This window comes from Cryptomeria japonica, chromosome 10, assembly GCF_030272615.1.
Source record: "Cryptomeria japonica chromosome 10, Sugi_1.0, whole genome shotgun sequence".
Classification (NCBI taxonomy): domain Eukaryota; kingdom Viridiplantae; phylum Streptophyta; class Pinopsida; order Cupressales; family Cupressaceae; genus Cryptomeria; species Cryptomeria japonica.
In genome coordinates, this window is record NC_081414.1 from 616,446,152 (window position 1) to 616,462,848 (window position 16,697).

The 16,697-nt window shown below is 38.2% G+C and overlaps 1 protein-coding gene across 1 annotated transcript in view; it reads left to right on the forward strand.

Annotated features, from left to right (window-relative positions):
* LOC131029957 (granule-bound starch synthase 2, chloroplastic/amyloplastic) overlaps window positions 1-16,697 on the forward strand; it is a 66,570-nt gene that overhangs the window by 25,497 nt on the left and 24,376 nt on the right. The window contains exons 4-6 of the mRNA XM_057960643.2: window positions 13,797-13,874; window positions 13,998-14,108; window positions 14,298-14,342. Of these exons, the coding sequence (XP_057816626.2) occupies window positions 13,797-13,874; window positions 13,998-14,108; window positions 14,298-14,342 (234 nt within the window). The remainder of the gene's footprint in view (window positions 1-13,796; window positions 13,875-13,997; window positions 14,109-14,297; window positions 14,343-16,697) is intronic.

The window sequence follows — 16,697 nt, forward strand, 5'->3', positions numbered from 1 at the left end:
TTAGGAGAGTTACTATCAACATAGCTAATCACTTGCACAATGGGCTCAATGAAGGAGAAAACATATCTGCAAGTGCAAACAAGTTAAGAAAATTAAAATCATAATAAATAGTGGACATGTTTCACAAGTTAGAAACATATATGAAATTACTAAATAAAATTAGCACTTTAAATATTGAATAATAAAATCATCAATGCCAATTTTCTTACTTCATCGTGGACCATGAGTTATCATCAAGGATTTTTTGTTTCACACTTCTTCCCTCAAGTGTGCTTGCTTCATGCCATCCGTGATTATGGAGCATCCATCCCTTATCCATGTTTGTCTCATATCTTCCATCAAAACGCTGACCTTGGAGTACTCTCTATCAAGAAGGGTGGTGTGTAGCTTAGTTTCTCTAGGTGGAACAAATGAGGGACTAGTAGCTTAAACATCTTTGAACATTTGTTTAAAATATGGTGAACGTGAGACATGAAAGGGTATGGAATAAGGATAAAAAATCTTAGCAATAAAGGTTTCAGCCACATCTTTTGCTTGTACGTTAAGCAAATCTGTAACATTAGCACTCCTCTTCTTTCCCCTAGTAGAAGTAGTAGAACTCTCCCCCCCGTGAGAAGCAACATCCACAGATCCTGTAGGCATTGACACACTTGGCTGCACACTCTCCAATGGAACCCCTTTACCTAATGCCCCCAACTGCCCTTTCCCCCCTATATGCAATCTAGTTGCCTCAATTTTCTCAGCTTGAGTTATTTGTTTGCAACCTTTTATCCCTTGACCACCTACCTAGAAAAGATGGCAATAAACCCTAGTATAGCTGCCCCTATATTGTTTGTGGCACAAATAGCACTCCCATACTCTACTACCCCTTGATTTTTTTTCTATCTTTATTAACTCTTGATGCAAATTTTAATAGAGTTTTTTGGGGTTGAATGGGCCTTTTGTATAGGTTTTGAGTTGGGAAGTACAATCAAATGGGTTTGAACTTATTGGGTTTGAACTTGAAGACCACCCAATGGCTGCCATACTTCTAGGTCTACTTCTTTCTTGCATTTGGACTTAAACGTCCTCACTATCACTACTCCCACTGCTGCTCATAATTTTTTTTGATGATAATTTCAAAGACAGCTGCAAGTTCAAATAAAATAAATAAATTCACAATGCCCTCCCTATGTGTTGATAAAATTGAAAAAATGTAAAACAAACGAAAGATGAATAACTTACCTCTAGTATAGAAGATTTAATGCCCTAGACTCCTCTTTCAACTGCTGTTTAATACTTCCCCACCTGCTGCTCCTCTCTTGCTGCACTTTTCTTTGTTTGCCAATGTTAGAATCACTGAGTTTTTTTTCTTTCTGGTTGTTTTGAATGAAATGTTAGGTTTAGGTTTACTTTAGAGGGGTGGGCCTGCCCATCCCTTTTTTGTTTTTTTTTCTTAAATTGGTGTCCAAATTTTGCCTAGGCCATAGGGGATGGTCCCTATGTCCCCTACCTATTTCCCAGATGTATTGGGGGCATGTCCGAAATTTGCAGGCAAAAGGGGACTGGGAGGGGACGTTTCCTAGCTAGCCATCCCCAAGTTCCCAAAACGTTTAGGGTACGGGGATAGGGGTAAAAGGCTAGGGGACACGTCCCCATGGAACACAGCTTAATTGTAGAGTAGAAGCATTGATACATACAATAAGTATACTCTGAATCTACTTTACCATATTGTATTATATAAGTTTAGATCTTAAATTTAAGTCATAAGTAGGTTTGCTTTAGAAATCCAAAAATGAATGCCATTATTTGTAAGAATATTCCATGAGAGAATATCTTGATGGTGAGTTGGCAAATATTGACATTTATAGTGCAAGTTAATTTTTTGTATGGAATTCTATTGTGAAACCAATTAGTTTGAAATAAATTGTTGAACTGCTATCTAATGATAGTAAAACATACTATTTTAAGGCGGTCTTTACTGAAGAATCTTGATCTTGTTTAGATTCTTAGAACAATGGAAGTTATTGTGAACCTAGACACAACATATTGACATTTGGACCTTGGTTTATCATTTGTGTCCTCCCTAAGTCCACGGTCTTCATGTTAGTTTAGTTAATTACTTAGAGCATTGTGGGGACATCCAATCCTCTTTTCCTATTGGTTTTTGGGTATGGTGTATTTGTTCACATGTTAGTATCTCATGAAGTAAGCTACCTTTTTTTTTGAATAAGGGCATCCCCTATTTTCGTAATATCCATCTATTCTTGACTTGAGGAAATCACAATTTTTGAAAGGTGTTTTTCCTCCATTCTTTTTTCCGGTTTGCATGTGTAATCCATCTTTTGGGCGTGTAGGTGCTCCCAATAGTTACATTTGGACCATAATTTTCCTATTAAAGATATTGGAAGTGAATTTTATTGGAATAATGGTTCGATTTTAGATAAGTCTTATCAGAGTCATTGAAGGGAAGTTTCATCCATTTTCGTCATCATGTACATTGAAATACTTGGAATAACATTGTTCACTCGATTATTATCTATATGGTTTGTCATCAATGAAGCAATGAATTTTTTTATGTTTTAATAAAAAAAGAAATCAATTATATCATCCATAAATTTCAAAGTCATTGGGACCAGAAAGTAAGGGAATTGAAGGGATCCGACATCTAAATGAAACAAGAGGATACAAGCTAAATGCTAAAAGTTGAAAAGCAAAAGATTCTAATTAGGTGGATGAATCATTAGTCAACTACTCGATAATGTTGGGGCCTGGGGCCCCTACTATCTATAGGGCCACCTTTTCATTTTTGGTTAAACCATTTCGTTCCCCACTTTCAGGCAGTATAGCTTTTAGGATAGACCCAAATGGTGGTAACATAGGCTTTGCACCTATGAATGGACTAATTGTAGAGTAGAGGGGAACTCACCTACAAACTATGAATCTCTTTACAAGGATCAACATCTTCTAGGATCTCATTTTTGACAAAACATTTGTATATAAAGTATGCCCTTGCCTTCACCTCCTAGAAAGAAAAGACAACAAATCATGTCACATTAGGGAACTATGTGAACAGCTAATTAAGAATAATAGGAACAATGTAAGCAATGAGATCTCCCTTTACCAACTCCAAGAGTGCATTATAAATACCATATCAGTTTGAGGGAGGTGTTTGTCAGACAAATTGATCAACCAGCCAAAGGCTCTGATTATGACTAAAAAACTGTAAAGAATTCACATGAACATTAAAATAACCTAAACATATTCCTTTCACATTTAACATCACATTGAGGAGTAAAATGATCAATTTAATTCATTGGAGAAGTGGAACATAGCTTACAACTTACAAGACACGTGAAGTAGTTTTTAGGTATCATATGTTGGAAATTTGGAGAGAAATGGAGTATGTCAAACTTATGTGTGAAATTGCTGGTTTTAGGTAGATGGCAGTTTCATGGCTGCTGTAAGTGGTGGTTTCATAATTGCAAGGGTAGTTTCATGCAAAATTGGTAGTTTCATTGCTGTTGAAAAGTAACAGTTTTCTCACGCAATAGAAATTGTAGAAAACACCCAAGAATGCTTTGAATTCCACTTCTAGTCAGTTTTTGGAGGCTTTTAGCTTCTAGACACAATTGACCTGGTCTACATTACTTGTGTAAATGCCCAAAAACTTTAAAAGAGGCAATAGAGAAGGATTTACTGCATGTTTATATTTGAGTTAGATTTGAGAATTTGTGTGCATAAAAGGCCCAAGGAAGATATTTTTCCTCTTTGAAGATATTTGAAAGTGAGTGTTTTCCTGAATAATTCTTGGACTTTTTCCTGGAATATGGGGTTTTGAGGTTAAATCTGCATGGCTTCTAATTTGTTGTGGTTGTTGCTCTCAATTTCCTTGAGTTCGTTGTTATTAGTTTTGCTTGTAATTTGTAATTTATTCTTCATTAAGTTGTATGTGATGACTAGTTGTAGGGCATAGCTTTCACTAGTTTACAAATTACTATATATACTCCTTGTTGTTATGCTCCTGACTTTGTTGCTCAATCACCAAATATATATCAATAATGAATGTTTCAAAACTAGTCTTACTGTTATGAGGTCTCTTTGTTCAATGGTGTGATTTTGGTATGGTGCCTTATTTCTTGGACAAAAACTCATTAAAATTAATTTCAAATTCAAAATTGCCCAGAAAGTTTAATTCAAACTCTAAAATCACTATAAGCTTGACAAAATTGAGAGTTGTCTATACTGCAGTCCAGAAAGTTTATATGGCAGTCTTGTTAAATTTCCTTTTTCAATCAAATTTCTCTTGGTACCAACTTCTCTGTTGTATGGACCCCTTCATAATTTTTTTTTGTTGACTGATTCTTCCAGCATTTCATCTTTAGCATTTTGATCTTTGGTATTGGGATCAGGGATAATATCCCAAAGTAGTAATACATTGGCTTATGCTTTTGACACATGTTTTTCACAGTACTTTTTGGCTATAGCTTGCTTTCAATAGATGTTGCTAAGGATTCTTTTCTGATGCTTTGCTGTTGGTGGATCTTCTCCATTGGTAAATGTTCCCCAACAAGACAACAAGGACTCTTTGGAGATGCTTTGATTCTGGCAATGCTTTACTTCTACCAAATGTTCATGATGAAGGGCTCGTTTGGCTGATGTTTGCTACTAACTGGATGCTCACCTTCTTGAGTATATTCCCCACTAAGGACTCTTTGGCAATGCTCTACTTTTGATGAATGTTCTCCCACTAAGTACTATCTGGTATTGGTTTACATTTGGCAGATGTTTCTTAACAAGGATGCTTTGCTTCTAGTATATGTTCCCCACCAGGGACTCTTTGCCAATGTTTTGCTTTTGGTGGATGTTTCCTACCATGGAGTCTTTTGGTCACGTTCTTTTGGGGGTTGTTCCCATCAAAGGTCGTTTGGGGATGCTTTTATTTTGGTGAATGTTCCCAGCCAAAAATTCTCTGTAGATACTTTTCTTTTGGAAGATGTTCCTCAACACTTGCTCTTTTTATATTTTTGAGGCTAGAATGTCATGCATAATTTTGGGAAACATTGGACTAGATATCAACCATGACAATGATTTTTGCTTTTCCTAAGCTTGTGTTTGCCCAATCATTTCTCTTTGCTTGCTAGAGGCTATGCAGAAGTCAACTATCTAGAATATTACATTTGCCCAACTCGCAAATCAGTGTACTTCAATTCCTCTTTCTTCCTGGGCTGCTTCATCTCAAGTTGATCATTAGGCTGGCATCAATAATTTGGTTGTCTTCTAATACGACTTGTTCCTCACTAACTCGTGCCTATGTTTTTTTTTTGTCTCCATGGATAAAACAACATAGCCATGTCTTTTTCTCTCTCTGTATTGGTGTCTACTTCTCGTTCCGCACTTTTAACTCATTCTTTTAAAATTCTATTTGTTCTTTGTCAAAACTCATTTGGATGTGATGTTGACATTTGGTCTTGGTGGTGACATCTCACTCACAAGCACACCTTCAACTTTTTTTCTAGGATCATGGATATGATTCATTTTTCTTATATACTTCTCCAAGGATAAACAAAGTCCAGCATAACATGCCTATTGTTCTGTTTGACAATATTTGTTGTTTGCCAATGTATTAATTAATCTAGAGTGTTTTCAGATTAGATTGTGTACGAGTTTTTTGCATCAATGTTTCGGATCACACTCTGTGATCCATCATCAGGATGACAAATAGAGAGCATGCAAAAATGAGAAGATGACCAAGAAGCAGACCAAGGAAGCTAAAAAGGAGGGAGGAGGCACAAGGATCGAGGAAGGCAAACAAGACCACGAAAAGGAAAAAATAAAAACAATCCAAAAATACAAATAAAATAAAATAAAAGGCCCCCAACAACTAACAAAAAGCAAGGAAATCAAACAAATGAGAGAACAACAATCAATATATATATATATACAAAAAGGAAAAAATAAAAAACAATCCAAAAATACAAATAAAATAAAATAATATAATAAAAAGGCCCCCAACAACTAACAAAAAGCAAGGTAATAAAATAAATGAGAGAACAACAATCAAACTATATATATGTCTGTATTTGTATGTATACACTTAAATATATATGTAAGTATTTACCTATCTATATATATATATATATTGATTCCTTTCTCATTTCTGCATGCTCTCTATTTGTCATCTTGAGGATGGATCACGGAGTGCGATTCGAAACGTTGATGCAAAAAACTCATACACAATCTAATTTGGAAACACTCTAGATTAATATCTCATGGATTGTGGAAACTTGATGTCTGTTAATGTATTAATTTTTTGTATTAAGTGGGTTGTCACTCTCAGGTAGTTAATGTGTCAGTTTGTTAACGGTTGTGTTCCTCTTGGCAATCGTTGGGTCTTTTAAATATGTTGTGTACCCTCAAGGAAGGTATTATGGTATAGTTGGATCCAGTGTAATCCTTGGTCGAGCATCTCTCGTCTTCTTCTTTGTAATAAGTTCATGTGCAAATAAAGATATGTTTTACTGCTGTGTGGTATGCATTATCATTTGTATGATTATTTCCAGTACTTAATTTATTAGATATAGCTAATAAACATTTTGGCGCCGTTGCCTTAAAAGAAATCAGGGCAGCCCTGAGTGATTCATGCCCTTAGACCCCAATAAAGGTGAGAAGAGGCCACAGGGTGGTCAAGACCAAGCGATTAGGTGATCCGCTGACCCTCGGCTGGAGGGAGCACAAGGACAAGTTAGAGCGTGGAAGCACCTAGAGTGTTGGGACGCTGCAGGTGGACGTGTAGAGGACACGTGCGTGGCCAAGAGTGCAAGGAAAGCATCGAAACGTAGCGGTCATAACAGTCCACCTAGGTCTAGCACACCTGGAAGTACTCGAAGTGTTGGGGATGTTGGAGGTGGATGTGTAGAGGACGCGTACATGGCTGAGTGTAGGGAAAGCACCGAAACGTAGCAATCGGAACAGTCCACCTAGGTCCAATACACAAGGGATTAAGTAGGCGAGAAACCAATCTGCACTGTATCAGGAACTTGTCCCCCATTGAGGAACAAAGAATAAGGGGGCCTGAGCCGAAGACTCCGGGGAGGAGAGAGTATAGAAACGAAGAAGGTGACCAAGGTGTAGAAGACGGAGAAGGTGGACGCATAGGGAGCTCGTGCGTGGCCGACAGTGCAAGAGAGGAACATGAACACGAGCAAGAGTGGGACGGTCCAATCTGGTCGAATAAAAACAGTACCTTTCGAGTGAAAACAATGATGAACACCTAGGAGAAGCAAAAGCTCCCTAAATTTATAGGGGATGGGTCGGAGGATCCCGTATGCATTGCAAAACTTGTATAACAATATGGGAGCGTATGGCCAAGATGACCAGGATTACTGGCTAAAGGCATTTCGTGCCACCCTACGGGGAATTGCCATCGACTGGTATATAGACCCAAAGGCTAAGCACAAGGTGGGATGGACTGAACTAAAGAAGGTATTTCAAGAAGAATTTAAATTGCTGAGAGATGACAATGGGATTGTTGCAGAAATTCACAACATTAGATAAGGGAAGAATGAGAACATATGGGCATACAATCGTAGGCTCAAGGAATTACTGAACAAGATGGAGAACCAACCGACTGACGGGTTGAAGAGGTGGTTCGCTAAGGGATTGATCCCCTTGCTGCGCAAGAAGAGGAAAGTAGTTCCTCCGTCCTCGTATGCCGATGCTTACAATCGAGCGATGGACATTGAGAGTGAAAACAAAACATTCTCCCGAGGGAAGGGGAAGACAGACGATGATGAGAGCACCAAAGGTAGCAGTGATGAAGAATCCAAAACTGTACAAGCCCTTTGATGGGATATGTTGAAAATGATGAAAAAATTGAAGGTTGAGAAAGGAACCAATAAGGAATGTAATGAACTCTGGTGTATTGAGTGCAAAATTGAGGGGCACACTAAAAGTAATTGTCCTAAAAAGATGTTTTGTGAGATTTTCTAGGAGATGGGTCATTCAATAAAGAAGTGTCCATATAATTTGAAGACTATAGGTATGCAAGTACTCTTCACACAAGGAGAGTCTAGCCCATTAAAATCACAGAATGTATCGCAAGGCGGTTATGGAAATCAATGAGGGCAAAATCAAATATAGTACGACTCCAGAGGACGTCCTATCGTACATGATCGACAATGTAGCGAATGGGGACACTTTGCGAGAGACTACTAGAACAAGAAAGACAATACACAATTATTGTGTGAATGGTGTGGACTAGGTGACCATGAAGACATCAACTGACCGAAGCAAAAAAGGTATTAATATGTTGGATGTGGAGGAACAAGATGAGGCAGTTTTGGCAATCATGAGAGCACAAATGAAGAAGGCGATGGACTTGGACCCATGTACGGAGAAGGAACGACTCCAAGAAGCCAGGGTAGATGTAGAACAAGTGATGGCGAAGGAATGAATAACCTCCAACATAATTGGAAGTATGTCATTGTGATCAACATAGATGGAATACTCATAGAGTACTTGGAGTTTTTTTGCTTGGTGAGTATTTATGCCCATTGACTTGTAGAAGAAAATCGTCGAGTTTTTGGGAAAAACTCGCCAAGTTTTTGACGAGTTTTTCAGAAAAGCTCGGCAAGTTTTTGGTAAAAACTCGGCTGCATTAAAAAAAGAGGCCCAAACATGTCAAAAAATTATCTAATTTTTTTTTTCATGTTAGTCTCATTCTCTTCATTAGAATATATACATGAAATATAACATTTAAGTATAAAGGAAAAAGACATATTGAAATGTGTTTTCCTTTCTTATACTTTAAGTTATATTTCATGTATATATTGGCAGGATATTTGAAAGTGGTTTAAGATCTCTAGGAGTTATAATGCAAATTCTAGGTTTTAGAAGATCTTCTATATTTTCAGACAATAATCAGTAGGCTCCTATTAGCATTATCTAGCTCTCTCTATCTCACTCACTTTATGTGCCCCGAATATCTAGACCTATCTATCTCCCTATCACTCTTTCTCTATACCTTCTCTCTACCACTCTCTCCTCTCTCCCCCAAGATCTAGACCTATCTCTCTACCCCTCTCTCTTTCTCACCCTTAGACCCCTGCGAGGGGTGCTACTCTCAAGCTCATTTTGGCGAGGTGGTGGAGCCACATTAGACTCCTAGGACTAGACCCTCTAGTTCTATCTCTCACCTAGTTTTCACTAGAGTTGGGAAGAGGAAGATGCAAAATGTTTTGATGTAGTATTTACTTTTAGTTTTACAAAAACAATATGCTATTTCATTTTGTTTCAGTCTATCAACCATTAGCATTCCACAAGAGGATGCTATTTTGTACCCAATTTGCATTTAAATCAATCAAATACATCTAGACTCAGCTTGTTTCTTTTGTGTACTCATTGGATGCATCTCCTCATTGAATTTTGCAAAATCTAATTAAATATAAGCAAATTTTTAAGTTGCTAAGTTTTGTTGAGTTTTTTTTTCCGGGTCTTGGGAAGTTTTTGTTTTTGGCGAGTAGTTCAACTATGGTGATCGGAGTCAAAGAAGAACATAGTTTGGCAGGTGTTACATACAACCATACCCATCAAGGTGATAGACCTTCAAACTATGTAGCAATTGAGAGTGACAATTTCCAACACGGTCGTAGACGACAACTCCAGCCATTAGAAATAGGACAAGCCACAAGAGAAACCAATGAAGAAACCGCCATGTGAAGGGCACAGGGCGAGTGACCAAATGTTGCTGACAGTGAGCATTGGCAGGACGCTAACTCTTGTGGAGATGGAAGTTATGGGAATGAAATTAGCAAATACCATCGTCAACAGAGGCTTGGGAGTCAATGTACTATTGGAGGAAACTTGGAAGAGCCTTGGAAAACCTACACTCTGGCCAACAACCTTCCATCTATTGGTAGGTGCTGACTAGCACAACATCAAACCACTTGGGGCGCTCATGGCACAAAAGGTCACCATTGGCACTCAACATTTCTTTATGGACTTTGTTGTCATCCCGGTGGTAAAAATGGTGTACAACGCCCTCCTCGGAAGGGGATGGCTAATCACTGCGAAGGCAGATCACAAATGGAAGCGAAACACACTCTCCATTGAGAGTAAGGGAAGGAAGTACGCCATTGACCCGAGGAACCAGGCGGTGAGTGAAGAACTGACATCCTCTGACTTAGAGTATGAGGGTGGAGAGTTAGGTATGGACAGAGGGAGGAAAGGCATGGAACCCAACAATGAAGGGGTGCTCAAGTTGGAAGACTACTCTGACGATGAGATGAGTTCCCTGAATGGACTATTCCACTGGCAGATGGAGGATCACAAGATATTTTCACCAACATGTAATTTTCTTGAAGCTACAAATCTGGGTGAAGAGAAACTTAAAGCAAGTAAAGTTATGGACGATACATCTCTGATAGTACGAAGATGGAAAATGGAAGGAAAAAGAAAAGGGAATTAAAGAAAATTAAAAAATTAAGAAGGCAAAATATGGAGTTGGTTAATAAGTAAAAAATTTGAAAGTGAAGCTATTGAATTGGTATGACACTCAACATTTGTACGACGACAAAAACTTGGGAGTGTATGACGTCAACCTTCTTGGCACACCATACGATGGGGCTCCATCAAGACTGTACGACATAATTTTGTACGACGCCCTTGGCATCACATACAACAACTTGCTATCGCTCTCGTATGACAACTTGCCACCACATTTGTACGACACCCTTGTTTTCTACCCGTTCGACATCCTTGTTTTTATCTCGTACGACAATTTTCACTTAATCCCGTACAATGGAATTTCATTACCTCTATATGACGATTTCTTGGTACTTACATACTGTGAGATCTTGGCACACCCGTACCACTTCTTCAGCAACACACGACATCAACCTCTAGTCGTGGCATGACATTTCACATTCATACCGCTTGGCACATTTTTCTTGTACGACATCATTTTATACAACCTGTACTGCAACTTTGGCATCTCTCCCTTGTATGACAAAGGACCCACGACGTGCGGCAATTTCCCGTACGACATCCATTTCCTCACCTTGTACGACAATGCATTTCTATTTAGCACGTATGGCGTCGTTGTCCTTTGCAGGATGTATGGTGGTGTTGGCAATTTGAGTTCACCGTATGACACTGCTTGGCCGTACATCAACCTTATTCTATCGTATGGGTACGAGTCATAGAAGAGCTCTTCCACACCATACAAGAACATCTTCTTAGCTCGTGGTTTGGCAACGTATGGGTACGTCTTCCTTGTTTGTGGCATATCGTATAGCATCTTCAAGAGCAATCCGTACATTGTCTCATTTGCACCGTACGACGACTTAGTTATTCAGTACGACAACAACAGGTTGTGAGATTGATATGGCAATCTTATGCAAATTTTGTATGGCAACTTTTAGTATGGCCATCAATTCTAAAGTGGAGAGTACGACTTGATTAGAAAATTGACATCATATGTTTGTTAAACACTACAAAATCTTCATATTTTGGCTTCATCAGCGTTGCTTCTGATGTCTTAAAAAATCAGAAAATTGATGCACGCCGTGGAGTTCCATGTGGGTACTAATGTCTAAATTTGGTGTTAGCAGCAGGGGCGCTGCCCCTTGACCCCACTGGGGGCGCTGCACCTTGACCCCATTGGGGGCGTTGCCCCTAGACCCCCACAAGGGGTGTTGCCACTTGACTCTGTTGGGGGCGTTGCCCTCAAACCCCCATTTGATTTGGCAGGTACACTACAAGTTGGGGTTGTCTAGTACAAGTCATTGCCTTCACTCTTGTCATTAGTCTTTCCAAATATCACTTGATCTATACTTGTCGTCTGGAAGGCGACTTTTTCTTTTGGGGGGGATGATGTAGTCGGCATAAAATGCCTTTTGCTATGTTTGATAATATTTGTTGTTTGCCAGTGTATTAATTGTTTGTATTAAGTGGGTTGTCACTCTCGAGTAGTTGATGTGTCTGTAGGTTGATGGTTGTGTTCCTCTCGGCAACCGTTGGGTCTTTTAAATATGTTGTGTACCACCAAGGTAGTATGATATAGTCAGCTCTAGTGTAATCCTTGGCCAACCAATGTGTCGGTTGGTTGACGGTTGTGTTCCTCTCAGCAATCGTCAAGACTTTTAAATATGTTGTGTACCACCAAGGAAGGTAGTATGGTATAGTCGGATCTAGTGTAATCCTTGGCCAACCATCTCTGGTCTTCTTCTCTATAATAAGTTCATGTGTGAATAAAGATATATTTTATTGCTGTGTAGTATGCATTATCATTTGTATGGTTATTTCCTGTACTTAATCTATTAGATATTCATATAGCAGTAAACATTCATCTTTGTGTTCTTTTTTTAGGGTAAGCCTTTTCTTATCTAATGTTCTATTTGCTCCTAGATCTACCTTCTTTTCTTATGCAACTAAACTAAAATGGTAAATTTACTAAAAAATAAGATAATATATTATATCCCCTCATTATTATATAAATGCTACAATTCTCTATGCAGAATTGCTTGCTTCCTAGGATTGTCTCTTTCGATCCCCTTAGCCCTATAATTTTTCTGAATAGCATTCTCAAACTTTGCATTTGTACTTCTGTGATTAATAATATTGTTGGCTCCTCCAATAGATCCCAAAATACATACACTTGATGATTTGTGTTAGTTGCCTAGGTGGTCTTCATCTGCTTCCATTGCCATGCAGGGCTCTCCCCTTGCACATCTATTTATACTTGCACCTGTTTGGGGTTACCTTTTTTAGGTTAACATTTGGGGTCTATTTCTTTTTTGTTGTATTTGCTCCATGTGTTGGGCCTCCTTTCTTTGCCCCAGTCCTTTGCTATCATAACCGATGTATGTTCCAGCCTTTTTGATCCATTCTTGGTCATTCATCGACGTTAATATAATTTATTTCTGTCTTTCTTTGCTCTTTTCTAGTAGAGTGGTTTGGCACATGTCTCGCTGGCAACTTTTTGACAGCACTGTCAGCTCCATCACCCTTCTCTCTACCAAACTCGAACTTAGCAATCTCAATAAATTTTCTTCCCACCTGGTATAATGTGGATTCCGGCACTCCTGCCTTCCGGATACTGGTCTTCACCCACCTGAGCAAATGGAACCATAAAGATGTGGTGTCAACCATCTCATATATTGTCCCCAACAGTCAACCTGCCATAGAATGGACTTGTATGCAGGTGAATGAACCTAGTCACTGGATAAAGCAGCAGCTCTGAGGAGCCTAGGCCAATTCTATAATTTGCATATAACGACAAAGCCTATGACATCAATCTATCACTCATTTCGTCAAGATTGAAGGATGTGTGAAAAATCAAGCAGCTGACATGCATTGCCATATTCTCAGTAAAGTATTACTTTAAAGTTTAATTCTTCTCTTTGTACACTTTTTGATGAAGCATTCTTTTTTGTAGCTGAACTGAAAATTCTAATAAACACTATCTCAGGATTCTTAGATTCTTCTCCCTCAACAAGTTCAATGCCTGGGGGTTGATCTGAATTTGTAAATTTTGGTTTATAACTATATATTCCCCTCTATACTGAAACAAGTGTTCCTCCTTCTTGGCTGAAGTCCCTCCTGTACACTGACAGATTTGTCATTATCTATTCCCACCCAAACCTTGAGGAGTTGTTGCAGCTTAGCTCTCTGCCTCCTCAATAGGCCTTGGATGGGATGTGTTTCCAGAATTTGCAAGAATATTTTTGTTGTACAAAATATCATATTCTTGGACCCTAAACTTATCTTGTAGGAGGAAGTTCATTTGAAAATATGACTCAATGTTTTTCATTCAGGTTGTGGCTCCTCGTTATGGTGATTATCAAGAAGCTACTGATGCAGGAGTTTGCAAAAGATATAAGATACATGGGCAGGTATATAATTCTTAGTTACACAGCTTTTTTTTGTAAGTTGAATTGATTTAATAGGCTGTATAGATTTACAAAGATCACTTTTGATTTTTAAGGCGTGCCAGCTGTTTTATTTTTTGGTTGCAGGATATGGAAGTTCGATATAGCCAGGCTTATATCGATGGTGTGGATTTTGTATTTATCAATAGTCCCACATTTCAGGGGTTTCAAAACAACATCTATGGGGGAAATCGAGAGGTGAAGTGAAATCATGATATTACCTGTCCTTTTTCCCTCCCTTGTAACCTTATTTCAATTTCTAGATATTGAAGGGGTGGGGATACTGGCATTACCTTTTTTTTCTACTTTACATGCAATGTTCTTTGTTAGATTCTTGGTTTGTTCTTTTGATTTAGCTAATGTTGATTTTTGCCAATTTGAATGCAGGATATTTTGAAGCGTATGGTCCTTTTTTGCAAAGCTGCAGTTGAGGTGTAGCTCTTATCTTGGGTTTGAGAATATCATTTGTTTTTCTTAGATTTTATTTTTTAGTTCCTGAAGCAACAATCATTTTGTTGTGCTTCAAAGATGATGGAATATATTGAGCAGATAAACTCTCTTTCTGAGAAGTCAAATGGGGTATAGAGTTAGACTAAATGTGGATTACTTTTGAAAGTGGCATCATCTAACAATGTAACCAAAGTAATGAATTATGATCACTTATTGCATATTAGAAGCCTGCAAATTAGACAGATAGATAAAACTAAAGGGTATTGAAGAAGATAAAAATCTGTCAAAAACTGGGTTAGTCTTCACGTACCGAGATTCATCAGCTGAGGCAGAATTGCTTGCATGTTATTTCTCATTGTTAGCGTTTTAATTTGCATCTTTCAATGCAACACAAAATGGAATAGTGCATGATAAAAAATCTTTCTTCAATTTAGAAGCAGAAGCTCCTTGTAACGAAATAAAACAAAAACCCTTGAACCTAATAATATGATCTCTAGCTTTTGACAATATACGGATTAGAAGGAGAAGCTCCTTGTAACAAAAGAAAACAAAAATCGCAGAACCTAATAATATAACCTTTAGCTTTTTGTCAATATACACAATTAAACTCTTGGGGTTTTGAATATACATTACAAGCAAATTAAAAAAATTACTTATTGTTTTTGAGTTGGGCACATGGTGATTCAGCACTTTTGCTAATAATGAGAGATTTTTATGTCCTTGTAGTCAGCGTACAATGTCTATTGTTATGTTTGATAATATTGGTTATTCAACAATGTATTAATTGTCCAAATTAAGTAGTTGTCACTCTTGGGTAGTTATATGTGTTGGTTGGTTGATGGTTGTGTTCCTCTTGACGACTATTAGGTCCTTTAAATATGTTGTGTACCATCAAGGAAGGTAGTATGGTATAGTCGGATGAACTAGAATCCTTGACTGACCATCTCTGGTCTTCTTCTCTATTATAATTTCATGTGCGAAGAAAGATATATTTTACTCTTGTATCTGGTATGCATTGACATCTTTATTTTTACTTCTTGTATTTAATTTATCAAATATAGTAGTAAACATTTGGTGTCGTAGCCTTAAAAGAAATCGGATCAGCTTTGAGTGATTTATGCCCTTAGATCTGTTGATGTGTTTTTCATGCACATGCGAACACAAAATAAAATACCTAAAGGTACCTTAGCCTCTCTTGAACGAAGTTTCCCGATTGTTGAAGATCTCGCCGAAGGATCAGTCAGAGTAACTCCAAGGTTCTGTTATGTAGGTTCTCTACTTGTGGATAAGCTCTTTGTGGTACGATGTGATTTTGCTAGAATCACAAGGGGACTTCCTTTTGACGACCTGAACGTCTGATTTACTGGAACTCAAGTCCTATCTACTGGTTGGAAGATAAAGAAATGGCAAAAGGTACAGAGTTTAGAGAGTCTACTCTAAGACCTAGAATGCAAGAAGATGGATGAATGACTAGGTGGAGTCCTACTGGGCTGGGTCTCACCATCAAGCTTGAACAATTTGACACCAACTCAGTGCGATCTTCTGAGGGATGCTTCAAATATATTTAAATTAGATACCATCAGATACTGATCATCATTCAAGTTAATGCATGAACAATAGACGTGTAACGACTTGAGATTAAGCTCATTCTATGCCAGTTGACCACGCAAGGCGCACTTACAATTAGCAAGAGGCTAGTGGTTTGGACTAGGTGGATTCCATGCGAGTGCATTCAATAACTTCTTTCATTCAATTTAATTATCTATCATTTAAAATGAAGATTCAACAAGAGACCATGCATATTGCAAAGAAACAACACACTTCACCATAACTTCAATGAAAATGGAGTTTATTTACAATCAATGGCAACAATTTCTTGCCTTGTCCTCCTAATCTACTCTAATTGCTATTCTATCAGTTGACTATTCACTATTTCTAACTATTCACTGACTACTGTCTATTAGCTAGCTATTGACCTTTTCAAATGGGGAGCCAGGGCTTTATATAGAGAACCCTTTACAAATAGATGGCTCTGATTGAGTTAGAACCAATGGCTAGGATTACAAGATAGAAACCCTAATTAGGGTTTGTTACAACAAACTTCCTCTAGCCAATGAGAAAATTACATTCTCGAAGTGAGGACCAATAGGAAGCAAGGGTAGGTACACCGAAGTTTGTGCCGTCCCTGATGAGTCAGGTACATTGAATCTGGACATGCTGAGGTGGACCAATCCGACTGGAGTAGTAGTGATTGGGATGCCACCTTGTCTGATGTCTGTGTCTTGGTTGATCTCCTTTCTGTCTCAATTTGATGAATGATGTACCTCTTTTACTCCC